The 27972-nt window shown below is 41.7% G+C and overlaps 2 protein-coding genes across 3 annotated transcripts in view; one reads left to right on the plus strand and one right to left on the minus strand.

Moving 5' to 3' along the window:
* Window positions 1–253: 253 nt before the first annotated feature.
* LOC127673553 (collagen alpha-2(I) chain-like) lies at window positions 254–4389 on the minus strand. The gene is made up of 3 exons (XM_052169231.1): window positions 3621–4389; window positions 2232–2430; window positions 254–1219 (listed from the first exon to the last, which is right to left on the minus strand). The coding sequence occupies exon 1, from the start codon at window positions 4337–4339 to the stop codon at window positions 3701–3703; it is 639 nt and encodes a 212-aa protein (XP_052025191.1). The 5' UTR covers window positions 4340–4389; the 3' UTR covers window positions 254–1219; window positions 2232–2430; window positions 3621–3700.
* A 340-nt stretch (window positions 4390–4729) lies between these two features.
* Tab2 (TGF-beta activated kinase 1 (MAP3K7) binding protein 2) overlaps window positions 4730–27972 on the plus strand; it is a 47294-nt gene continuing 24051 nt past the window's right edge. Inside the window, exons 1-2 of one of the 2 annotated variants that reach the window (XM_052169230.1) lie at window positions 4730–4822; window positions 27090–27226. The gene's annotated coding sequence lies outside the window, so the exon portion shown is untranslated. The remainder of the gene's footprint in view (window positions 4823–27089; window positions 27227–27972) is intronic. The other variant, XM_052169229.1, reaches the window with a different exon arrangement.

Consider the following 27972-nt stretch of genomic DNA (forward strand, 5'->3'; position numbering starts at 1 on the left):
TCGGAAACAACCCCCATAGAGATGCCCAGAGACGTGTCTCTTAGGTGGGTCTAAGTCACATCAAGCTGACAATGGAGATTGACCATCACAGGAAGAAAAAGGAGAGCTGTTTTGGAAAACATGTCCTCCTCTCGTTTCCTTCCCTTCCTCCTCCTCCTCCTCCCCTCCTAGACGCCTGCCACTAATAGGACATCTTCTTAGCCTGAAGATCCGAAAGCCCAGAACATCAGCGCAGGAATGGAAAGAACCCGGATGTTGATTGTATTGTTGAACTTGAAAGTCTTTCAGACTGAGATCTACCCTGTTTTGAAGTCCCCAAATCTGTGAGGTGTGGATTTTTATTTTATTTAATGAGATGTTTTGGGTTAGACTGCCCTCTAAGTCACCATGGAACCGGAACTGAGGATGCTGCCAAACGCCTGGCCAGTCTGCACCTCACAGGTGCGAGGATTCCAGGAGCGCACATCACAGCTCATTACTTACGCCATCTTATAAGTCAAGACTTGTTAAATGCCATTACAAATGATCATTAATAAATAACAGATCATGCCACCGCAACCGCTCAGTGCCTCTCACTTGGACTGCTGCACTGCTATATCAGCTGCGGCTCCACCCCTAATCCTGTGTCCTTGGTGGGGGAGGGGTCAACGCCCTGCATAGCTTACCAACAAACCCCAGGGGTCAGTCTCTCTGCTCCTCCCTTGCTTGGCTTAGAGACACATGCCTTATTGCCTCAGTTTTATTATGTGGGCCTAGAGATTAATCTTCAGGTTTGTCCAGCAAAAGCCGGGTGAGGTGTATGACAGCCGCAAGGACATCCATCTTAAGGAACCGTTTATTTAATCATGTCCTTCCTCTGCTCTAAACACACGTCGCTCTCATGGCCTGAAGAACAGGCCAGGCTCAGCATTTGCGGGTTTATGTAGCTCTGCCCCCTTTACATCTTTCGTGGCTATAGATACACCGAATCAAGCATTTCTCCCACGTCTCCTGCGTTGTTGAGGCTGCAGCTGCCTGGAACCCTCTGGCCTTGCCTCCATCTGCCACATGTAATCTTCCTCTTGAAACTTGCCCGTGTGCTTCTCCTGTGTTCACGCCCTGCAGAGTACAACCTCCTCTCTCTCCTAAGCTTCGATGGCGACTACCGCCGTCCACCCTGTGCAGATGCTGTTTATACAGTGTAATCTCGTCTGCTACCAGTTCTGTTGGACAGCATTTTCTGTAAAGGCAGAAAGCATGGTTTATTAAGCACTTGAAATGTGGGCAGTGCAACTGTGGGCATGAATTTTAATTTGATTTAAATAATCACAGGTAGCTAGTGCTCACTGAGTCAGAAAGCGCAAAACTACATTAAAATTTTTGAATGCCAAATGGGATTTTATCCAGTTTCCTGTAGCTACTACAGAGAATACTTGGAAGACAGTCCGCCCTTATTTTCAGTACAGTCTGTGGCTAAAAATGAGTATCCACCAACTCTATAAACAGAAATCATACTTATCAACAATATAAAGGTATTCCTAGCTATTTATGTTCCAAATCAAATAGATTGAAAATGTTAGAAAACATACCAAGATAACCCAAACCTCCAGTCTGTTTGTAGGAGAAAATACGAGGACGGATCATCTGTCTCAGCTCACTATACGCCTCCTCTTGCTGAGCTAAGGAATCCCTAGGAATTGACAGTCCTTCTATTCTGCTGTTAGTGCTGGGCTGAGGCTGAAGCCCAGGCCTCACACTACACTAGTCTCCAGCTCAGGTTGGTTTTCTAAAAGTCTTTGTTTTGTAATAATGTCATGCTTATCAGAAATTGCAAGGTCTTTTGGGTTTAAGTGATTTTGAGAACTGGACAGATATTGCCCGATAAAGGCCACACTCACAACCAAACTTTCAAAACATTTCAAGACACTACAAATGACCTAGATTCACCAAGTTTGACTTTTAAAATGCCTCTGATTGACCAAGATTTAAAACTTATCATCATTCTCTATGTGTACGGCAGATATGAAGTATACGTTCCTATAGAGATGGCATATAGAATATACTTTTTTCTGGGCCACTTGGGGGAAAGTTTTATACATTGTGTTCTTTTACCTCCTTAACACTGCAGTGTTAAGAATATTGCGATGCAGAACAAATTTCAGAAGGTTAAAGGTAACCTTTATGTCAACTAATACTATCTCTAGTCCATACCCAACTTTACCCAATTATCCCAATACAAAATACTTTGTAACCTTTTCTTTTCCAGAAAGAGATGAACGTTGGGGTTCCATGTTGCATTAAGATGTCGTGTTCTTCAGCATTTCATCTGGGGTCTTTGATTCTTACAAGATCCCCAGAGTATTTTTTTTAAAGGCATCAGTTCTTTCATAGAATTGTCCACTGCATAGCTGTCTGAGGCTTCTCTTCATTAGAGACCCAAGCTTTTAAAATCTGGGAAAGAATATATGGTTACATCTTCTCTTCCTTTACGCATACCCATTACATTTAAGTTTATATGGAAAATACTATATACTTCTATTAAAATGTGTACATTTCTTTTTTTTAAGGTTTATCTATTATACACTGTAGCTGTCTTCTGACACACCAGAAGAGGGCATCAGATCTCATTATGGATGGTTGTGAGCCACCATGTGGTTGCTGGGATTTGAATTCAGTACCTTAGGAAGAGTAGCCAATGCTCTTAACCGCTGAGCCATCTCTCTAGCCCTCATACATGTACATTTCATAAAACAAATTTTGAACAGAAACTATTTTTTACTTAACCCACTTCTATTATTTCAGCAGGATATGTTTGCATTGTGCCTCAGTTTAAGAGAAGTACAGTTTACTTAATAGTTTATTCAATTTATCTAAAATCATACTATGGAAATAATTCCTCGGAGGACTGTGTATATTAGGGTTCAATGACTTGTTACTGTGAATTAATGAAGACAGCATCTACTATGAGAATTATAATTTACTTTTACTTCGCACACACAAAAAATACTTTTTCAAAGCATATACTTTTATTTTTATTTTTTTATTTTTTTGTTTTTTTTCGAGACAGGGTTTCTCTGTATAGCCCTGGCTGTCCTGGAACTCACTCTGTAGACCAGGCCTGCCTCTGCCTTCCAAGTGCTGGGATTAAAGGCGTGCGCCGCCACCGCCCGGCTATACTCTTACTCTCTTAATGTCATCTCCAACCAAGAGAAAAATTTAAAAGTTCCAATGTAGTCAATCAGTAGCACTCTGACTTCTGAAGGGCTAAAAGTTTTAAAATTGGAGTTAAACCCCAATATTTCAGGTATTTTAAACTGAGTGTGAAAAAGGAAGTGAAAGGGTTATATTTAAGTGTTTAAAAAAGAGGCTTTAAAATCAATATGGAGGTTATACTGATAATAGAATAATAAAAAATAGTTCTTCAGGTTTTTCTCGGTGGTATGAATTTCTTCAAGGAAGAAATTGGTAGCGGCGACATGCACACTTTAGACAGGGTCAGGAACAAAAAAGCCTTTTTTTTTGCCATATGAAATTGCCAAATTTTTCTTTTAAAAATATTTTACGTTGTGAGAAACTTCTGAACGTTGACCACCACCACCACCCCGAGGGAAAACGGAACACATCTTTAAGAAGATAGAAACCTTAAGTGTCTTTGGCTCTGCTTCTAGGACTTCTAGGAACGTGCAGTCAAAATCGAAACAACTCCCTTGCATTATTTAGATCATTTTCTCTCCGGCCCCCGACTGCCGCTCAAGGAAAAGTCCAGCGCCCGAGCCAAACATCGGCTCGCGTCCCCGCGGCTTCCAGGACGAATCCCGCACCGCACCGCCCGGGCCGTCCGTCCCGCGGTCCCTCCCGGGTCACCCGGTAGCTCGCAGCCTCGGCGCAGAGCGGCGCGGCCCAGCCCAGCCCCCGGGCTCCAAGGGGGGTGTGTCCGGCTCGCAGGCCCCGCAGGCCCCGCAGGCCCCGCAGGCCCCGCAGGCCAGGCGCTTGCCTCCGCCTCAGGCCCACCAGCCCCGCGGCTCGCCGGGCCTGTAGGGTCCCGCCCGTCACCCCGAGCGGGGCCGCCGGTTCGCACAGCACGCCACCCGCTTCCGGACCCGCGAGCCCCTCGGCGGGGACGGGTGCACCCGTCGGCGCTCAGTTCCCCTCCCTCCGTCCCTCCAGCGCGGCCCGTCCGAGCGTCAGGAGACCCGCGCCGGGACACTTCCCCTGCAGCCACGGCGAGCCGGGCGGGCGTGGGGACGGCGGGTGCCGGAGGTGGGGCGTGGACAGAGCATCCCCGCCACCCGGCGGAGGGAGGCCTCGTCACGGCCGCCGCCTCAGATCTCGCGGTGTTTGCCGGCCGCCGCGCCGCCATATTGTGTGGCCGTATTTTGATGCGGACTGGGCTGGCGGAGCCGCGGCGCGAGCGAGCGAGAACTGGGGGGGTGGGGGGAGGGCAGGCGAGCGGCCGGGGGGTGGGGGCGGAGGGAGGCAGGGCGGCCGTGCGAGCCGGAGCCGAGCAGCGGGCCGCGGCGACGCCGCCCGGGCCATCGCTTTGATCCGCGGCAGGCGCCGGCGGCGGGGCGCCCCAGGCCGACCCCCTCCCCTCCCCCTCAGCCGCGAGCGGCGGCGGCGGCGGCCGGAGGGAGTTGGCGGCGGCGGCCGGGCGGAGGGGCTGAGCCGGGAGGGAGGGAGGGAGGGCTGAGGTGTCCCCCCTGCCGGGTGGAATCGGCGCTGGCGGCGGCCGCGGTGACGGAGGCGGCGGCGGCGGCGACGGGGGAGACGGCTGCCCAAGTGGGAGAGGCGGCGGCGGCGGCGGCGGACGAGGAGGAGGGGGAAGCCGCGGCGGCGGCGAAGGGTAAGTGGACGGCGCTGCGGGGCCTCGGCGGGATCCCCAGCCCCGCTCCCCGCCCCGGCGCTGGGGTCGGGGACCGGCTCTGCCCGGCGCGCGAGGCCCTAGTGGGGCGTCCGCGCCTCGCTCGCCTTCGTCCCCGCTCCGCCCGGGTCCTGCCCGCGGTGGCGAGGCGCAGGGAGGCCCCCCAAGTCCTGCAGGGAGGGTGGGGGCGGGGAGTCCGGGGCCTGGCCTGGGCTCCGGGGCGTCGGGGGAGGGGGACCGGGCCTGCCCTGGAGCCCGGCGCCGGAGAGAGCCGGGGGTGGGGGTGCCTTGCCCCCGGCCCGCCCCCAGGCCTGTGGTCTGGAAGTGGGAGGGAGGGAACCAGACGCCTTTGGGGGAGCCCAGGTCTGGATAACGATGACTTCGGGGCCCACGAGTTAAGGGAGAGCCGGGGAAGTTCAGAGCAGGGTAAAGAGGAAGCACCTCGGTCCCTTTCCTTTCCGAGTTTGCTTTTCTGCAGCCTTCCTCGAAATGGCCAGCACGCCCCGCTGTGAATAGGTGGCCCCCTTCGAGTCCACCGAGCTATTCTGATTTCCTTGGCCGATTGATTCACCAGGCCGACCATGAGATAGTGGTTGAAAGCGGGAGGCTTAACAAGGGTCTCTGGGTGTTGCTGACAGGTGACAGGTGGATCTGTCTGTTGCTGATGCTGTAGAATTTTTGGCTCAGAGTTGTAGACCGAAAGTGTCAGGGAGCGTGTGAGTTTGTATTTACGTGTTTGGCCAAGATTCATTCCATATATAGTCTATTCGAGATGCTAAGTTTCCACTCCAGTTAGCTTAATTGTTATGGAGGAATTCTTCAACTGGTTCTGATAAGAGGGTTTTTCAGGAGAGTGGTGGAGATTTGCAGCCACGTGAAGCTTTTATTCTAGTCTGGTGAAACTCCCCAAAGCACTGGAGGCTGTTGGTCGATGGGCTTTTATTCATTGGAAAGTTCTTGGACACAAATGCAGTATTGGAAGCAACAGCCAGGCACTCTAGCTTTGCATCCATTTTGTCAGTTCTAGGTAAGTTAGTAAAGTGCCAAACGTTAGGGTTAGGTTGATAGCCATTTTACAAAAGGAATTAGTTCATGTCCTAGCGTACTCAAAGAAGATGTTGCTCATTATGCAGGTTCAGATTTTGCCAGGAATTTCTCTGGGTAGAAATGAGGGATTTTTTGGGGGGATGGAGAGGAGGGGTGCTTTTAGTTATCACCATTTACCACACTTGGAACAGAAAGAGTTTTGACACCTTTTCAAAAACACCCTTAACAAGGTGAATCCATGGTTACTTTTAAAATTACACAATTTGACAACTTTTTGAAACCATACATATTTCTAATAAATGAACAGTTGCCTTTTCTTCTATATGCTTTAGTTAGCTACTTTAATTCAAATTCTTAGGAAAAAAATTTAGATTCATGAGTTGAGTTAGTATTTAGATAGTCCAGGAAGGATTCTGTAGCTTTTAAATCGTATGTGGAATGGATATGTTGAATGGTGGTACTATCTGTGTATTAGCAGGAAAAGAACAAAAATTCCAGTGATTCAGAACCTCTGCTTGCCTCTACACCAGTGTGTAACAGAGAGTGCTTTATGTTTTCAGTCTTAAAGAATCAAACCGAAAGCTGAGTATGGTAATTATTATGTTATCCACTGAATATATGCCATTGCTTCAACTTTCCTTTTGTCTTATCAAATAGCTTTTCCTGAGTTAGAATGGTTTCCAAAGGACACTGGGAAATATCACTATTCCTCTGGGACCTCTCATAACAGAACCTGTGTTTGTATAATTCATTTATAAGTAGATGAAGTGGTCAAAGATGCAAATAATACTGCTTCTCGAAGAGCAGATTTTAAGTCAACTACACCTGATTGAAGGAGCCACCTGTTTCAAATACTCTGTGGAAAGACGTGCTTACCTTTAGCTAAGGATATGCTAAGATGTCTAGTTACAGATACTATTTAAATGAGGCAAATTCTGCGTAGTTAGGTGGGCACTGCCCAGACTCCCAATTATGTCCTTACTGAGTGTTTTATACTCTGGCAAAGGTCTTAACATGATTGATTGATTGGCTTTGTGCCTTGATAGAAATAAAACCTTTATTCCTCTTTTATGTAAGGAAATTTCTCAAAAGAACTGGTTCAATGAGCCACCTTCACTTGGAGAAGTAAGCATATGTTATAGTATCATCGGTAAGTTTATGAATCTGTGATAGCAAAGCCCTGTAGGATGACTCTTCTGAAATTGAAGTTACACACACACACACACTAAATGCTTATTTTTATGAATATTACTATACTTTAGAAACGAAGTTTTGTTTTCCTATCTTTTTAAAACATTCCTGGAAATATAATATAGATTATAAATCATAGATTAAAGTTTTCAATTTCATTATATCTCTGCTTGGCCAGATTCACACGCCCCAGAGAACAGTAGTAACACTTTTGTTTTGATTGATTTATGCTTTCTTTTTTAATAAGAACTCTTTAAAATCAGGATTATGTAGTAACAGAGACAGGTCTGCCAAGGAAGATGCTAGTAGAGGGTTGGGTGAAGAGTTTGCAGGAATCTGGGAACGTGGGTAGCAGAAGCCTGCCTCCTAGTACAGGCCAGGGGCTGCTGCCAGCATGGAGGAGAGTGCTTTCCCTTGGTGGGCGCTCAAGCTGTGTTGTCTTCACTTAGCACTGTATTCAGATGGTAAGAAATTTGGAGATACTGAAGTAAAATGAAAATTAAATATATGGTTCACATTGTTGACCTGAAGCTTATGTCCCCCTAAGGATTTACCAGTATTTTAATACTTTATGTCCTGGTTATTCTGACTCTTAAAAAGTCAAGAACTCACACTTACTCAGAAAGGCAAATCCTAAGTCCTCTCAGAGTTGCTAGGTGCTGTGCATTCTCTTTGGTTAATCACTAAACTTAGCTGTGAGCTTGGTAACAGAGGCCAGTATTAGGGGAAGGCTCTGTCTTTCATTTTCTGAGTCCTCATCTCAGAACAGCCTGTTTATTACAAGTGGTGCTTTACCCACATTCACCCTCCTAGTTTTTGTTTTTTAAAGGAAGTGGGAGGGGAATTACATATTTCAGGTTAGTGTTTGACGATTTCTGTAAGATATTTTTTAGGTTCTGCCAGTTGAAAAGTACATTAATTCAAAATTTATTTATGTAGATCCTTACCTCCATCTTCCAGTAGTATTTGATAAAGTTTTGGCTGAATGTAACTACTTTATTAACCGTGTTTGTTTGTTTGTTTGAGATGGGGGTCTTGGTTTGAGCGCTGGCCTCAAACTCCCAATGCAATGTTTGCAGGTGCGTCCTGGCCTCCTTCGTGTTCATCAGCACTTCCATTTCAGAGTTTTTATTACACAGTGTCCTGGTTAGTAAGGAGAGCAGCTACTGAGTATTGAATTCCTATGGGATACCAAGTTCTCATTCACTTCTCAAATTTTTATTAAGTGCTACTTGGAGTGTTTGGGATACCTAGTCTGGAGATGCAGTACTGAACACAGACAAAATTGTCAGTTCTCATATAGTAGACAGTGTAAGAAATGTTCTCATATAGTCTATACGTTAGTAGACGATGTAAGAAATGTTCTCATATAGTCTATACGTTAGTAGACAGTATAAGAAATGTTCTCATATAGTCTATACTTAGTAGACGATGTAAGGAATGAGTAACATGTGTCTGGGGGAAACACAAGGAAAGAAAGCAGGGACACTGAGCTGTGGACACTGATTGACCTGAAATCTGCAGAGTACCAGTCTTTATTTCAGAAAATAGAAGTAGCCAGTGGCATTTTTTTCTTAGACTAAGAATATCCTTTATAACTTGGAAACAAAATTGTATTTGTGCTTCAGAATTACAAATTGTTACAGAGTTTCAATTAGTAGGGATTTCCTATTGTTAGTACTTGAGAAAGCTACTTTGTGACTCAGTAGAAAATTCTGGAATTTACCACCCTTGTTTGAATCCTAGTTTTGGCCACCTTCTGCTTTGCCACTTGATTTAGAGCCAGTTAGGATTTCTTAGCTTCTCTGAACCTACTTTCTAATCTGTAAAATATATTGGCTAAGGTTTCTGCTGATTCAGTGGTACATTAAATACATGTTCTATGCAGTGGAGTTACACGCAGTGGAGTTATATGCAGTGGAGTTACACGCAGTGGAGTGTGGATAAAGTGTGTTTGCTGCCTTTCTGGAGCACTGCACAATAAACATTAGTAACTGCAGCAAGTTCTGCTTGTGCCGTGTGGACACTGTTAAATCTCTGATTCATTTTCCTACTTACAGCAGCCCATCTGCAGTATGGTGTCACTGGCGCTTCCTGGAGAGTTGATTTGTATCATATCTAGTCTAACACAGGACATTACAGCTTTCTGGTGAAGGAGCATTGTGGGCCTGTCGTTCAGCTTGATAAACTGGATCTAAACACTGACAAATGGACAGCAAGAACTGAATAAAATGCCAGTTTATGCAGAGCAGACACTTGAGACATGTAGCACAGTGTATATATGGCACATAGAATTTCTCCCTTATAGAGTATTTCATACACCTCACAAAATATTAAGGAAAACATTTACAAAGGTGAAATGTGCAGCTTGTAAATGAGATTTTGAAGAAAAACAGAATAGCCATGCAAACTGCAAATCTTTGTAACCATGGGAGATGACTACATTGAGCTCCTCAGGATAGACAGAGCATGGCTTCCTTTCCTCTGCCTGCCTTCCTTCCTCACATGTTGGGGAGGGCATGCCTGGAGCTAGGAGTTCAGCAGGTGGATGCTGAGTGGTTTGTAATGGTTGTCTTTTGTTCCACCATTATTATTTGTATGTTTTTGAGATGGTGTCTCAAAAACTTAGGCCATCCGGCTGGTTTCGAACACACTAGATATCTGCCTGCCTCTGCCACCAGAGTGCTAGGATTAAAGGTGTGCTCTATCGTGCCCTGCACTGCTACTCTTTGTTAGCAAACTCTTGGTTCTGAAAGGTTATAGGTTACACTAGACATAAGGTTTTGAGTGTATGAGTTTTTTTTTGTTTTGAGGAAGGGGTTTGCCTTGTACCTTAAGTTGGCCTAGAGCTCACCTCAGTCCTTCCTCTCCAATGCTATGATGTAGATATAAGCCTGACTGAGCTTCTAGTCTTAATTGCATAGCTTAAATTGTTAAGTAAAATCTTATAATAACTCATTTTTTTAAGTCTAGCAAAACTTTTGAGAAAGAATGCTAGAAATCTAAGGAAATGGATTAATTATATTTGCAGCTAGGCTGGTTAACTCAGGCTGTTGACATGAACATGAAGTGGGGAAATAGTCCTCCTTTCTGGAGAGTCAAGTGGGGGGATAGTCCTCCTCCTGCCGCCTGGAGAGCCAAGCTCAGCTCATGCTAAGCAGTGGTCTACCACTAAGGTAGCACACCAATCTTGTCTTTGTTTTTTTGTTTTGGGACAAGGTCTAGCCAAGTTGTCCAGTCTGACCTACCTCTTAACTTGTACTTCTGCCCCAGCCTTCAAAGTACCTGGGGTCACAGACATGTGCTCCCACATCCTGTGGGATATAGTAGCCTTTAAAGGCAAAACAGAAAGATAATTCATGTATAATTCTATACCTTAACTAACTTAAAGGTCATTTATTTAATCCCTTTAAGGCAGTTGATCTGCACTCACTTTATGAACTAGATGGCCCCAGTCATTTGCTTCAACTCCTGACGTGAGAATAATGCTGTTTGCACAGAGAGGGGGAAATGCCCAGCACTCTCCAGCAGTGACCATTCTCTCAGTGTTCAATGTGGACACTCCACTTTCTCCTGAGGAAAGCTGTCCTTTACCTAGTGAATAATGATTCTAGATTTCCTCACATTTTAAAGCTGAATAGGCCAAAAATCCTCCAGCCATTTACACAAAGTATTTCTTGAATTACAAAAAAGAAAGAAAGATTGATGAATCTATCACTGGACCAGAGAGATGGCTCAGCAGGTAAAATTGCCACTGGCCAAGCCCAGCAGGCTGAGTTTGCTTCCATGGACCACCACAGTAGGAGGAAACCTAGTCCTGCGTGTTGTCTAGACCCTGACACACCAGGGTAGGTGCATGCACTCACAGACATGCCCCAGACAGCCTCACAGTTCGGGTACTTGTCTGTTGAAATTGGCGCACTATGCTCTTATTTGGGAAATAAATGAAGTGGCAGTTGAGTGTCTGTGATTCTGTTGTTGCTTGTCTGCTCATCAACTGTGGAGAGAGCTCCTGGGGCTCCAGGAAGAAAGTCTGACTCACAGATAGGTCCAGCAGAGGAGAGCAATGTAAGAACATGGATTCTTGTTATTTGCCTTATTAAAGAACGTGGCATTCTTGTTTCAGCCAACAACAACAAAAGTGACTGAATTAAAGGCCTTCTAGTTGACGTCCCAGAAGCTAAATACTAATGTAGAGTTGGGAAGGCCTGGAAGAGAGAAAAGGGAAGGCAAGAATGTAAAACATACGGGTTTTGTGGACCTGTATGAATGCTCATTATCAGTAAAAGAATTATTCCAAGGCATGGGTCCATTATAGAGTAATTGTGATTAGTAAGTTATTAAATAAGACAGTAACTTCAAGTGTGAGCATTTTACACACATGTATTTGCATTAATGACTTTTCATTTGACCTTTTATATATTAATGTTAACTTTATAGTTTCAGCAGGATTGAGTGTACCATGTTGGCTTCCTGTTTGTTAAGTTGTATGGTTCAAAGATACTGCTTTACCAGTGAGAGAAAATACTTTGGAATAGAAATAACAATTTCATCTGAACAGTTTGATCTTGCAGAACTAATCAGGGAGATTTTTAGGCAGAGAAACCATTGAAGTCTAAATCTAATAAGCTGACGTTACAGGTGTAGAAAATTAAGTCACCTGACTTATTCATCTCAGAAACTGGAGACAATGCTGCTTTTGAGTTGATCTGTTTGTTAACTTGTCAGATTGTCAGTCTCTGTCATAGCAATTAAGTACATTAATTTCAGTGTGTTGGGGGTTTAATTAAAAAAAAAATCTGGATTTAAGATCACCTGAGTCTAATTTCAGATTACTCAGAGATAGTAAATACTGTTGTTTAACTGTTATCACTGGAGTTCGGTTGCTGTTATTCAAACTTTTTAAAAGACTTCGTTTTGTATTATGTGTGTGTGGGGGGGTATACACAAGACTTCTCTTACAAAATGTATATTGTGTTGGCTAATTTACACAGTAATTGTAACTGTATTTTCTGTAATTGTTACATTACCTGGCACAGTATCTATCTGGAGCCTAGTTGGTGTCTATGAGTAGTAGCACCAAAACCATAAAATGAATCCTGTGCCTTTAAAAAGAACTCAACTGTACATAGCGCCTCTTTTGTGTGTGTGTGTGTGTGTGTGTGTGTGTATGTGTGTGTGTGTATTTGCTTCCATATTCTTTTTTTGGTTATAAGTCTAGCCTTTAAGGGAAATCATCTTTCCAGCACTACTTTATTCTTTGTGTTCTGTAGACTGTGTCTTTGTTTTTATTTTATACTAACATTTATGGATTATAGGTTTCTATTGGTGCATATAAGTAGGTATAGTTATAGAGAAGTAGGCAATATAGGCACAGTTTTGATTAAAAATATTTTTAAAGACTCTCTGTAACCCCACTCCTGGGGGTGGAGGCATGAGGGTACAGAAGTTCAAGGTCATCCTTAGCTTTATGGGGAGCTTGAGTCCAGCTTGGAATACGTAAGATCTGTCTGAAGAGGAAAGAAGGAACTCAGAACAGATCACATGTTCAGTTTAAAACCACTGAGCACAAACACATTCTGTGTGTGCACCGAGGGTAATGTTAGCGTTCGCTCTGCCCCTGGCACGTAGCACAGTGATACTCACTAAGTGCTAACCTGCTATCTTGATGATTTCCCAGAAAATGGGAAAATCTAAGTGGAAATGGGGATTTCAAAAGTAAATTTCCACTTCCTCATATGGTGATTCTGCTTTCTTACATAAAAAAGTCTACTCGCATACTTATTTTAAGCTGAAGTGCTTGGTTGCCCTGAGTGAGACATCCTCATTCTCTTCATGAGATTTTCCACTCATGAACAGTGCCATAGATTTGGAGGATGACTGTCATGCACCATTGTTGCAGTGTGGAAGTGGACCGAGAAGTACCTTTGAGAAAGATATCTGGTCCATGGGAAATCGAGTTAGTGATCTTATAACTAAACCTTGGTACAAATCAATGTGTTTATAGTGTCACATGACTAAAAGAACCAGAAGACCCTTCAGGGTTTATTTGTTCAGTTTCACACCTGTGCTAAGAAATCTTGGAGTTCTTCCATGGTGTCTCATTCCTATACTTTTTTTGAAAATATGTTACCCATAGATGTCTTGCAACTCCTTATATAATGACTAACTCAGTAGTTTTAGATTCCTGAGGTGCATCAGGTACTTACTAGGTGAAGGGGATGGAGAGATTACTAAAATGCCATTGTTCTAGAGATGTGTGCAGAAGAATGTGATACATTATGACAAATGCTATAACGGGGTTAAACAAAGCCCTTTAGGAATCTACAGGAGGGAATGCCTGATTCAGTAGGCAATTAAACAGGCGAACATAAAAGAGTTTGTACTTACTCTGAAAGACAAGGAGAGAAACACAGGTTGACGGTAGAGATTTCATTTCACATAGGCAAAGGTATGCCTTAAACATGGAGTTAGGAAGGTCTATAAGTTGTGTATAGTTCCATGATACATTAAGCTCTAATGGTTTGTAAGATGGAAAATTAGGAAGAGAACAGAAGATATTTGTGTACTCTATAAAAATGACTTTGGCTTTGTCTTGTTATTGATGGAACGCAGTACTAACTAACATTCTGGAAAGACTGGCTACAGTAGAGAATGAATGCTACAGTGGAGAGAATGAATGCTTTAGGTAATTGCTGGATTAGAGGGGAAAGACAGGCTTCGTGCTGTTTTATAGTTGACAGGTTTGAGAATTCAGATTGTGAAATTAAAGAGTGGGTTGGTGATGGACTTGAGGAGGGAAAACTGAGTGTGAAGTAGAGGTAGGGAGCACATGCATACTCCTGGACTGAGTCCTGGTGATCCTGCATCGTTCACCAGTACAGAACAGACTAAGCAAACAGTGACGTTTGGAAGTTGTTTGAGTTTTGTGTAATGGCCTTAAGACTCCTTTGTAGGGGAAAAAAGACATGATTTGTATTTACATGGAAGAAAACAGATTTTTGTGTAGATAGTATTTGAGCAGTATTTGAATATGAAATAATGAAGGTAAGGGTTTCCAAATACAAGATGTAGCAAATGCAGAGACCTGTGCATGGAAGCCTGTTTGCTATTTTCCAAGGAGCTGGAGCACCTTTAGGAACCTGAGTGAGGGATTGGGGAAACAGGAAATGGTATCTAAGTGTGTACATTCCCTGTAGGGCTTCTGACTATGGTAAGACTCGAGATTTTACCCAAGTTGAGATAGGAAGCAAACGAGTCTTAAGATAAAATTTAATTTGCTTTTCTTTACATCTTAGAACATGGTTTATTAATTGGTATTTGTGTGTGTATAGATATATACACACATATATATGTATATATAACATGTAGATTTAGGTAGTCATTATAGTTAGACTAATGTCAGAACAGAACTTTTTAATCATCATTAAGAAACTCTTTTGTCTTGTTCCTTTGTAGTCTAACCATTCCTTCAACTTTAACCCCTGATAAACACTAATTTGTTCCCTAACAATACGAATTTTATCACTGAGAGTTGCATAAATGGAATCATGCATTATGTTACCTTTTGCGATTAGCTTTTCATTTTGACTCTAGTATCCTTGTCCATGCAGATTGTTATATGAATCAACATTCATTCCTTGTTAGTACTGAAAAGCATAATATTGTTAGGATGTACTATAATTTTTTAAAACATTCATTAGTTTGAAGGACTTTGGGTTCTCCAGTTTGACATGATGAACAAGAGCAGGGAGTTGTGTGTTGGGTGTGCATGTGAATGCAACAGGGTAGGAATTGCTGAATCAGTATGGTTCTCACTTATGCAGAGGATTCTGAGGTTTCCTCTCTGTTCTCTGTGTTGCTGGACAGAAGTACCATTTGTTGCAAAAGACACCTTGCCTATTTCAACAGAAAAGACTAATGATTGCAAACGGTTTTTTGCTTCTTGAAAGTAGCCAGATTTTGTCTAGTTACTTGAGTGAGCAGGCCACTATTCTCACTAACAACGAGCTGTGGCCATCAGGTCATCCCAAGTCTGATGCTTATCTTATGTAAGGGCATGTGGACTGAATACAAAGAATGTGAGGGGGAAGCCATCATTAAGGCTTTTAACATTGAGTTTGTATATGAAATACAACACAACTCTCAGCTGAATATTTATAGCCCCAGATTAGAGACTCCAAAATCCTTCAGATTAGTATATGATTAAACTGTAGTACATCCAATAACAGTATAGCATCAGAATTAACAAGGAATAAATTATATGTTTATAAATAAAACATATAACAGTTTTGTTGGATCAAGGGAATTAGAAAATGCATAGAATAGGTGATTCTTCTTTGACCATTGTTTGGTATGAGCTCCTTTTGAAATGATGTTTCATTTCCTTTAGTTTCTAAAAGTAAAGATAGTTGGCTGGCTGGCTGGCTGGCTGGCTTGCTTTTTAGGGTTATTGTGCCAATTTACATTGCACTTAGAAATGTGAAAGAATCTGGTTACTCTGTGTTTTCACCAGCACTTAGTATTGTCAGTTTTTTCATCTCAGCCAGCCTAATAGGTAATATCTCATTGTAGCTTATTTTGTATTTCCCTAATAACTAGTTATGTAAATATGTTTTCGTGTGCTTCTTTGCTAATGATGTATTGTTGGTGTGGTGCCTAGATTCTATGTATATTTTATATTCTTTTACTGAGTTTACAGATTTCTTTATGCCATCCTGATCAAAGTGTCTTGTTTGGTGATTTGATTTGCAAATTTTCTCCTTCTCTATCCTCTTAACAGTGTCTTACATAGAAGCTTTTTTTTTTTTTTGATGAAGTCTAGATATTATTTCTATTCGTTTTATCTTCTATGGATTTTACCTTTTTTGCTAACTTACCTGTTCTCAAAGATTTTTTTCCTATTAAAAAAGTTTTCTAAAAGCTTTAAATGTATTTCATTTTTATATTAAGGTCTGATGTTTGGGTTGAATTTTTTGGCTTGAAAATAAATTGAATTGCTTTTACAACTTTGACAAAAGTCACATGGCTGGAATTGCAAGGGTCCATTTCTGGATTTTCTGTTCTTTTGTTCTTTGGATCTGTCCTTCCCACTAGTATTACACTATCTTGATTGCTGTAACTACATGGTAAATTGTCAAGCTTCTCTAACTTTATTCTTTTTAATTGTTTTGGCTATTCTGTTTCCTTTTCATATTAAAAATGTATCACGGATTTTGGTCATAATTACACTACACTTGTATGTCAGTTTTGAAGAAAATTTACATTCTTCTTTTATTAGCTCAGTCCACGAACATAGTATCTTTCTCTGGTTAGTTTTTTATTTCCTTCTTTAGCACTTTGTAGTTTCCAACATATGAATTATACACATTCTTGTAAACTTATACCTAAGCCTTACAAGCAGTTGTAAGTGGCTGTTATGTTTTAAATTTTGCCTTTTAATTTAACATATATCAATATAGTTGATTTCTGGGGATACACATTGTGTTCTGAGACTTTTGAAAACTGTTTAAATAGGTTCTGTGAGTTTTCAGTATACTTGTGAGCACAGTCCATTTTCATTCCTTTTCAGTTTGTGTGCTTTTCCTTGTTTTACTGCTCTTGATAGCTATTTTCAGATCTCAGGATGCATTCAGTTTTTTGATCTGGAGGATGTGCTGGCTGAATGGTTTTTGTAGGTGCTATTTATCAGTTCCTTTCTAGTTCTAGTTCTAGTTGATTAAAATTTTTTATCACGATTGGGTCTTGGATGATGTCATACTTTTTATACATCATTGATTATTTTATATATATATATATATATATATATATATAGTCTTCTTTAAACGGGTAACTTCCTTTTTACAAACATAACAGTGCATGGAATAGATTATGAAACTAGAACAAAGATGTAAGAAAAGAAAATGATTGGGAAAAAATCATTGAAAATGGTTGCACTGATCCAGATGAGAGGCAGTGGTGGCTGGCAGCAGGGTGATAACAGTAAAGGGTAAGAAAAGGTCAGATTGTGGATGTGTTTCAAGTCCTGTGTGGGCAGGAACTGCTGATGAATCAGTCGTATGTGAGACATGAAAGAGAATTCAGGAATGACTCCCAAGGGGTTAGAAGCATTGGAGCTGCTGTTGACTGAGTTGGGAAGAGGACGGCTATGGCGGGTCGAGACTTGGCTAGGTGATCAGGAACTTGCCTCTGAACACATCAGCTCTGAAATGCCTTCTAGACCGAGAATTCATAACATCAAGTAGGTAATTTATTCAATATTTAAAGTGGAATTTAGGGATGAGATTGAGGCTAGAGATAGAAGATTGTCAGTTGAGGAAATAGAGATTTGTTGTGAATTGTAATTCCTTTCTGAACTTTGTGAAAGTGTAGATTGATTCTACTTATCAACAAACAGTTGGATATCTAATATTAAGGATGCCAGGAATTGTACACTTGGGAGATTATTTTGAGGATGGATATTTTAAAGATTACATTTATTTTGAACCATACTTATTTGGTAGATGAGTGGTTCTAATATTAGTCATCTCATAATAGCTCTTTACTAATAATTCAGAGCTTTGTTCAAGCCTTTATAAACTGAAGTAGTCCTGTGAGTATTTGAAGAGCTTGACATGATCAGTCCTCAGATGGTATTCTCTGTCCTCATTTCTTGTCCATAAAACCATGCAGAGAGACAGTGAACCGGGGTGCGCAGTAGCTGACAAGGAGAGACGCAGCGCAGACTCAGCTGGAGAGCAAAGCAGGAGCCTTGCGTGGGACACCTTCTGGGTCCCACTCAGATTTGCTTTACACTTAACTAACTTCTGGAAAATATTTTTAAAACATCACCTTTTTCTGCTGTAACTAATCATTAGCTCTAATGATACTTTCTTATTGGTGATTTATATGTGGTTAACATTGCTTTATTTGTAGGATTTACCAACTTGTTATAATTGTCCTAATTTTTCAGTATTTTGTACTGAGTTGTTTTAAACATTTTCATTCGGAAAAGGAAAGCTCATTGGGTATACCGCAGGATATACCAGGATATACCGCAGGATATACCAGGCATGGTAGTAACAGGCCAGTTACTGTAACTGTCCAGTCATCCTTTAACACTGTAACACAGTGCTTTAGCACATAGGCTATTAGTAAATATTTGTGAATGAATAATGGACACAGGCTACCAAGGTTTAAAGCCTAGTAAGTACACTTCTTGACTTTGAATACAAATGGGACTCACTGATAAGTGGCTATTCGCCCAGAAGCTTGGAATACCCAAGACACGGTTCACAGATCAAATGAAGCTCAAGAAGAAGGAAGAACAAAGTATGGATACTCTGGTCCTTCGTAGAAGGAGGAACAAAATACCCACAGGCGGAGATACAAAGACAAAGTGTGGAGCAGAGTCTGAGGGAAAGACCCTCCAGGGACTGCCCCACCTAGGGATCCATCCCATATACCTTACACAACCCAGACACTAACGTGGATGCCCTCAAGTGCTTGCTGACTGGAGCTGGATATAACTCTCACCTGGGAGACTGGGCTAGTACATGACAAATACAGAGGGGGTCACTCAGCCAGCCATTCAACTGAGCACAAGGTCCCCAGTGGAGGAGCTAGAGAAAGGACCCAAGGAGCTGAAGGGGTTTGTAGTGCCATAGCAGGAACAACAATATGAGCCACCAAGTACCCCAGAGCTCCCAGGGACTAAACCATCAACCAGAGAGTACACATGGAGAGACCCATGGCTCCAGATGCATATGCAGCAGAGGATGGCCTTGTTGGACATCAGAGGGAGGAGAGGCCCTTGGTCCTGGGAAGACTTGATGCCTCAGGGGAGGGGAATACCAGGACAGGGAAGCAAGAGAGGGTTGATTGGGGAACAGGGGGAGGGGAGATGGATTATGGGACTTTCAGGGCTGGGGGCGGGGACCAGGAAAGGGGACAACATTTGAAATGTAAATAAAGAATATATCTAATAAAAAAAGAAAGAAAACAAATGCATTTAAGAGTGCAGGCTACACTTGGGTATCTTTCTGAGTAGGAGGACCTTGATGCATTTAAATCTGTATCTCACTGCTGGAGAATGCACCACAACACCTTCACCAGCCAAAGCTGGGAAAGCTTGTATTTTGCCTTGTGCTATCATTTTTCCCTAGTGCTAGTGGGTCTACAGATTCATCTTCGTTTTGGTCCAGAACATTGTTGAATGGATTACACATTGCTTATAGTAGCCTGGGCTCATTGAATATATAGGAGCATGTCTCTTAGGAAATGTCTGTGATCTACTTTCTATCTAGCCCTCTCTGTTTACAAAGGTGAGGATGGAAGTAGGTATAGGCTTCATTTTTCTGTTAGTATACTTACAAAACATTTACGTATTCTTTTTCATTTTGAGTTTTATAAGACAAAACCACTGTGAACCTTTACTGTTCTATTGTACATTTAAATAGCAGGAAGGTAGGTTATTTTTAAATACTATTTGTGCATGGGTGCAAATGCATATGTAGGCCAGAGGAACACCTCCTGTAAGGAGCCAAGATCTCTCACTGCCCTGAAGTTTACTGATTCAACTAAGCCTGGGGTTATACAGGTCACCACACCCGGCTTTTTAAAAAATATCTACTAGGGATCAAACTCAGGTCCCTCCAAATGAGCTGTCTACTAGCACTAAAGTATTATTTCCAGATGCTTAGTATGTATATGGAGTATACGTTTGTACATATCCTTATATACTCATATACAGATAAATACAGTCAGTCTATGACAAACCAATAGAATGTATATGATGCTCTCTGATACTGTTGACGCCAATATAAGAAAACTTAGTAACCTGGTTTAAGCACTGTGAATAAGAGAAAATAGCTATATTAAAAACTCATATTTGTTTTAATGATGTAAATGAAACAGTATGTGCTCACCTGAACCAAGTACCTGTTTTACATGATTATTGGCAGCATTAAATGAGCAAACACATTGTAAATCATTTAGCCCAGTTACCTGACACTGTTATTAAAGTTTTAAATTTTCTCTTTTCATTTGGCCTTCTTGGTAACTTTTTTTTTTTCTTTCTGAATAGCATCTTATTTTATAACCTAAGCTGGCCTTGGATTTTACAAGTGTTGAAATACAGGGATGGGCAGGTGGAGTGAGCTTGATGCCAGTTCATGTACCTAATTAACTTAGGGTTTCCATTGCTGTGAACAGACACCATGGCCAAGGCAACTCTTATAAGGACAACATTTCATTGGGACTGGCTTACAGGTTCACAGGTTCAGTCCATTGTCAAGACAGGAACATGGCAGCGTCCAGGCAGGCATAGTGCAGGAGGAGCTGAAGGTTCTACATCTTCATCTGAAGGCCACTAGAAGAAAACTGACTTCCAGGAAATTAGGATGAGGGTCTTAAAGCCCATGAGGACAGTGACAGGCCTACTCCAACAAGGCCACACCTAATGGTGCCACACCCTGGGCCAAGCATATACAAACCTTCACACTAACTTTCTTGGCTTTGTTTTATAAGTTCCCTTCTTACCTTTCCTCCTTTGCATTTCTTGTATCAGCGTCAAGGATGTGTACCCAAAGTCAATATCAGTCAACTATAAAATCCCTTCCTTCTCATAGGAACAATATGATATGACCCAGTTTGTATTTGGGGTAGTTAATAGGCCTGTTGCTATTATAAAACACAGCTCAGAAAAGCTGTTGATTAGGACAAAGTATCAGATAGGAGGTTGTTGTTGATAGGTTATAAAGGTTAACAGATAGCAGAACCAGAATATTAAGGTAGTAATAGAGAAATGAATGCAAGAAACCTTGGTGGTAGTGATCAGTGATACTTCGCCATTGATTGTGTTAAGATAGAGAAGAATCAGAGAGTACTCATGAGGTTCTTGGCTTCACGGCCACACTGCTTACAATGCATTTTTGGTTAGGAGCCAGTGAATTGAGTTTTAGTTATGTTGTTAAGGCTTGTAGTATGTGTGTATTGTCAGGATACTGGTTTACTTGTTCTAGACCCCCCCCCCCCTTTCTCTCTCACACTGTCAGAGTTCCATTGCTGTTAATCTAAGAGCTTCCCTTTAGGAGAAATTATGTTCTTTTTAGTCATCATAATCACCAGCAGAGCTTATGTGCGAAGAGCAGTATCTGATTTCCTCCCTCACTCCTGTTGTCCTCTCGAGGTATTCTCTGACCTGTATGAAGATGACTTGGTGACTATGCCAGTGCCATTACTGTCATCTCACCCCACTCCAGGCCATGGAGAGATTCGGTTTTATATTTTTATATATGAAATTAAGTTGTTAGAAAACTGCAACCACATGCTATGTTTACAATTCAAATAGTAATCAGTAAATCATGCATCATTTATATCACTAGGTAAAATTACTTGCATAATTAAAACAACCCTCAAATTTGTATTTATGAATTTTATATGTAGATTTAAACTACATCATGTATGTTATATAGATCTATATTAATAAATGTATATTTTAGTTCTAAGTCTATTTCTTTATATGTCATATTTCACTACCTTCTGAAATAAGAAACCTCATACACGTGTACCTACCTTGCATATTAAACCTTTTTGTAGAAGACAGAAACAGTGTTTGCTTCATAGCTTCAGAATGAGTCAAAAATCCAGGTTCTAATCCAAGGCCTGCCATTAAGAACTTAGTCCATAGAGTCTAGGTGTATGATGTAGGTTCTTAGTAGATACTTTAAAATGAAGTATTTTGTTCCTACTTTTAAGGTATTCCTTCCCTAATTTACTAACTTAATAAATTTATGAATTCCTTACTGCTCAGTAAATAAGTTTGTGCATTTTTAATGAGTATCTAGATTCTAATTGGGACTTTAGAATATCCATTTTAGCTGTTGCCTTAGAGGTTTATTGCTGTGAAGAGACACCATGACGAAGGCAACTCTTATAAGGACAACATTTCATTGGGGCTGGCTTGCAGGAGTATGGCAGCGTCCAGGCAGGCATGGTGCAGGAGCTGAGAGTTCTACATCTTCATCTGAAGGCTGGCTTCCAGGCAACTAGGATGAGGGTCTTAAAGCCCACACCCACAGTGGCACACTTCCTCCAACAAGGCCATACCTCTAAGTAGGACCACTCCCTAAGTCAAGCATATTCAAACCACCTCAGCTTCTTAGTGGACTTTTGGTTTTCCCAATGTATTATCTGGTATTTGAAATTACAAAACAAAAGTCTAATGTTTGATTTATTAAGAACATTTTACTTATTTTGTACACTTGATGTATCGATAATGCATATAGGCAGTGTCCTATATTTAAGCACATAGTCCATGTCACCAAAAACATAGAACAGTATAAGAAAAATGATGACTCGGGATGTTTATTGGTCCACAGGAGCATTAGTAATTCTGAGTATCAAGCCCATGAGGACTGAAGCAGGGGAGGATTGAAGAAGGAGCTCAAACTAGAGCTGATTTTGAAGAAGTAATTTTAATGTGTCAGAAGTGGAGAAATCGCATTCTAAGCAAGAACATTGCTCACCGAGAGAAGAAAGGGGGTTTGAATGTGTTCAGAAAGCCTGAATGGATTCCTACGGATATATAGACCGATAGGAATAAAAGTAGATCAATTTTAAGAAAACAAATAGTAATGAATGCTGGCGAGGATATGAGCAAAAGGAAAACCATATGTATACTGCTGATGGGAATGTGAGGTAGTCTAACAACTGTGAGAATCAATACGAAAGCTTCACAAAAACCTGAAAATAGATCTACCCAGTGACTCACCCTGACACTCTGGGATTTGCCCAGAGGCCTCCAAGTGAAGTTGCAGAGGTCCAGCAGAGGAGTGGAGAGGTAAGGAGATGTGGTACATGTCCACACGCGGGATGCTTTCCGCCCAGAAGAACACAGTGGATGGGAGTGAGTCAGGCCAGTCTCAGAAAGACAAATGCCACATACATTCTCACGTTTAGTGGTTAGACGTGATGAAAAGGTGTCAAACCATGTATTTGTATGTAACATAAAAGTAGATTAAAACTGTAGTGGGAGCAAAGAGGGAAGGGAAGGAGGGAGGCCTGGGATGTGCTCAGTGTTCCGAATGCACGTGTCTAACTGCCCTGCTCAGACAGGGCCGTGGTGGTGACTGCTCAGACAGGGCCGCAGCAGTGACTGTGCTCAAACAGGGCCGTGGTAGTGACTGTGCTCAAACAGGGCCGCGGTGGTGACTGTGCTCAAACAGGGCCGTGGCAGTGACTGTGCTCAAGGATTTTCTTTTTGAAACTTAAAAAAAATACTTAAAGTAAGCAAATGTGCAGTAGGGAAATGGCAGAGGTGGTAGAATGCTGACCTAGCTTGCCTAAGGCCCCAGGTCCCCATACCACAGCCATGCATGGTGGTGAACACCTGTAGTTACGCCGCCACTAGGAGGCGGGAGCAAGAGGCCAACCACCCAGAGCTTGAGGCCAGCTTAGGATATATGAGACTCCGCCTTTTTTCTTTTAAAGGTACATTTAATAGGTTTTAATCAAAATCACATGACCCTAAAGATACCTAAGGTTGTGTAAGTGAAGGTTGGGGTTTTACACAGCAGAGCACAGCCCTGCCCTTTTAAGGTAGCTGTGCTGCTTCTCGACCATACTTCCCTTACGTGTTTATCTTGGACTTCTACAACTTCCTTTTCACCCACTGACCGCTCCCCTCATCTCTAGTGTAATCACTGTTCTCTATTCCAGGCCGTATTGGGACTTGCCACATTGAACTTGACAAATTACATTTTCAAAATAACATGATCGTAGGTATCTTATGCATGCAGAACTGTAGCTTTCCTGACCTGCTGTAGAGACGCGGACTGGAGAAGGCGACCTGGAGTGGGTGTCAGTGGAGGGACAAGCAGGAACGGAGCCTGCTGGATGGCGGGTCTTACCTGTGCTGTTTCAGTTCTTACACACTGGCTGTGATGCTTCTTCTAGACTCAGGTGGAGAGGGCAGTTCCAGTAAGTTGCTGTGTGAATTAGTACTTGCTGAATGACTTTCAGACTTTCCTGGCAACTTTGGTGTATGCACGAGGCAGTGTGTTTAAGATGACTAAGACTTCTACATGTTCATACGTTAAAGGGAGGGAGGGGGAAGGAAGTGTGAAAGGATCTGGACTCACAAAATGCAGGTCTGGTCTTAAACATTCCCTACACAGAGTAACCAGACCTTGGGGATTTTAAACAGTGAATATTTTTTTTTAAACTTCAAGCCTCAGGTAACCATTTTACAACATAGAGAGGAAAAGGTAAACTGTGAGGTTTTTTCTTTTCACAAAGCTAAACGTACCATGATAGTAAAGTAGAATAAAAGTCTACAGACCAGTCTCGGAAAATTGGTGAAAAAATGCTTAATGAATTTATCAAGTGGACTCCAGCATTATATCACTGTAATAATACTGTAGATTAATTAATGTTAGGTGAACACTGGTATAGAAAACCTAAAGGATATCAAAAAGTGGAAGAGAGGAATTTCAACAGTTATGTTACTGAGAGTTCTTAGTGAAAGAAGAATAGAGCGCTATTCCTAAGTTTTCACATCTCAGACCAGAAACCACCATTTTGGTACTAGAAATGGTAAGATGCTAGAGTTCCCATTTTAGTATTTAGGAAAATGCCAACTTCCTATTAAGAAGTTATAAATCAGAGTCTATTGGGATACTGCCTATAGTTGCATAGGAGGCTGAGGCAAAAGGAGACTTGGCTGCGTCATGAGACCTGGCCGCCATCCTGCCTAGCCACAGCACTGTCAGATAACGTTGTCCTGGCGTGTTCCATAGAACAGTTAGACCAAAAGTAAGTAAATAAAACGGGGCGTGGCGGGGGGGGGGGCTGGGGGCGCGGCAGGCTTACTATCATAGTGTTTACACATGGAAACAAGCTGAAATGTGACTGAGTAATGAGATTTCAATATGATAGCTAATTATAAAATTATATTGATTTATCTACAGTGCTTTCTTTCCCTCCATGGTAGTCTTTAATGAAAGTTCTCAAGGAGTTGGTGACGGGGCCCTCTCATGACTTCCCCTGTCTGAGGAATAGACAGATGAAGTCCTGCCTGAGTGCCACGCCTCCATGTCAAGGTTTACAATTGTTCTGAAAGAAAGTTGGGGCATGAATACATTCTGAGTAACTGTAAAGAAATGTTTTCTTAAATTCCTTGTGGCTCGTGACACTTGCTTTGTACTTGGTAAATGGCAGAGGAGTTGTAATCTGATCTTAAAGCCATATTTGGTAAATAATAATTATCTGTGGAACCCACTGTCCTATCAGTAAGAGGGAAATTATTACCCATATGTGGTAGAAGGCTATTCTTTTCTTTAACTCTATAAGAATCATGTTATATCATGGATTAATTAGTTTCCTGGGTATTTTGTTATTGTTTTAAGTTCTGAATCCTAGAGTTAAGTTCTAACAAGACTGTTGGTAGACCTATTTTCTACTTTCCTGGAAAGGGAAAAGAAAATCTTGTTTTCTACCAACTATCTTTGTATCCTTAATGTAAATTGTTACATCTTTGTTTATCTAGAGTGTGAGAATTGAACTGTCTCATATATTCATTCTTGTAGTTATTCTGAAGCCAGTGTGATAAATCACTTACATCTCTTAGATTGTGATGTACTTGTACTACACCTAAAGCTTATTAAACATGGCTGCTGCCTTAGTGTTTATGAAAATGAAAGCTTAAGTTTACCTCCATGTTAGAACAGAAATAACGCAAACAGAAAAGGATATGTTTCATTTTTTAGTGATGCAAAACAATGTATTGGAAACTTAATATGTGCTTTGTGTACACAGTGAAATTTCAAGGCAGCCCAGTGAAATGAATAGCTAGTTGTCTGCCATTTGCTAGACCAGAAACTTTGGGCGGGAAAATTTTAATTCAAGGCCATAATGAAGTGAGATTCAAACCAAGGTCCCTGGCTTCTAGGGCTCTTTTCTCTACAACGTGCCATCACAATGGTGTCCCCGGGTTGGACACTATCTTTTACTGTGTTTTTGCTAGATTGGTTTGTACTAGAACTGCAAGGGGTTTACTTGTTCAACCTGTACTGGCGCTCGTTCACTGTTTCATCTTTGTCAGTTATGTTTGATAGAGCAGAGATTTCAGTGACTTAGTGAGTGTGGGATTCACTTTTCAGAGGAACTTCTAAAGGGGCCAGCCTACTGAGAATCAAGCACAAGGACATCCTTCCTGATCCCTAGAAACTTAACTAGTACATTGGCTACCACTTTTAATAGCCTACTGTTTGTCTAACTTCTAGAGTTACCAGCTTGTTTCTGTTTTAATATGGGCATAGAAATGTTTTAAAGCAAATGACTCCTTTTTGGTAACAGAAAAACAGTTTTCAATTGGTTAAGAAGCACATCTTATGACTGTCATCTGCCACTCCCTTTAAGCATTGGAACTTGAACCAGTGTCTTTAATCCTAGCCTTCTAGAGGCAGAGGCAGGTGGATCTCTGAGTTTGAGACCAGCCTGGTCTACAGAGTTCCAGGACAGACAGGGTAAAGAAAACCTGTCTTGAAAAACAACAACAACAACAAAAGAAAGTTGGAACTTGAAATTCATTTCATTGCTTGACTATATTTAAAGTATTTTCAAAGAAGTTTCCAACCTTGGGAAATAGAGCAGTTAAAAGATGACAGGAAACACAGTATATTGAGAGGGAAGAGTAAATAATAACCTGGAAATGAAGACTTTATAACTCCAAGTTGATCAGTCACAACAGGCCGTGCAACTTCCCTGTTACAGTGTACACTGCTCTCAGACACTGGCTGCTGTTAGGAACCATTAGAGACTTCTTAAAGGCTCCTTCCCACCTCCTGGGGTGGGGAATCCTGAGGCGTGGGCAAGCAAAGACTGAAGCAAATGGCTTTCCCTGGAAGCTGTGTGGAAGAAGCCCTTCTGCTTGAGGCTGTGAGACTACTGCTTTCAGACCTCCTGCCTTCTGCTCCACAGTTCCTATTCTGCCTACCTCTAGGTTTACTGTAGTTTCTCTTCTGCTTTCAAGACTCCAGACCCAGTTCCTGGACCTGCTCTGGAAAAGAAGTATCCAGTAGAGATGAGCTCACTGCAGTTACTTAAACATTTGTAAACTGCAAACGAGCCAACCAAGGACAGCTACAGTTTGAATTTTTCTATTTCCAGGTATGCAAAAGTCGGGGCACTCAAGCTTAGGCTGTGTGATGTATAACAACACCCAGTTCCCAGCTTACCGTTAGTTCCCTTGCTTTCACCTGGGTGGCATGGAAATCTCCCTAACATCCAGTAACACACGGCTAGCTAGCATTAACTTGTAGCTTAACTTTTGCCTGAGTCTTTCCAGTTTAGCTTGTTTGCTAGTAGTGGCAAACTACTGCAAAAGCAGAGTAAGAGGAATGGTGTGGAAGGGCTGTAGAATCAAGTCCTGCGACTGCAGAATAGCAGCACACTGTCTCCATGGAGCAGTACACATAAACACCATCCTTCTCCAGGATCAAGTGAGTGAAGCAGGACCCCCCCCACCCCCAGTGTCCTTAACTGCTCTGTTTTCTACGTGCACATGAAGTTAACACATTCTCCAGTCATTTGAAATGATAGGGTTTGTTGTTTATAGATAAAAACAAGTTCTCTATTTACATGGTATATTTACCTGAATTCAATTGTGTTTCAATTAACTTGCATATATATGCAAATATGTATCACTTGATTGCTTGAAAGAAGCCACAACAAATGTATAGTATACATGGACTCTGCATCTCGACATTCTCCATCAGTTTCTTGTATTTAGTAATTCGATGTCTTATTCTGCTAAGAAACAGCTCATGATTTTCCTTAATGTGGCAATGCAATAATTTATTTCTCCTTGAAGGTGATTATTGTTTGGAGTGAAGGGGAGGGGCATTGCGATGACT

Source organism: Apodemus sylvaticus, chromosome 23, assembly GCF_947179515.1.
Source record: "Apodemus sylvaticus chromosome 23, mApoSyl1.1, whole genome shotgun sequence".
Taxonomy (NCBI): Eukaryota; Metazoa; Chordata; class Mammalia; order Rodentia; family Muridae; genus Apodemus; species Apodemus sylvaticus.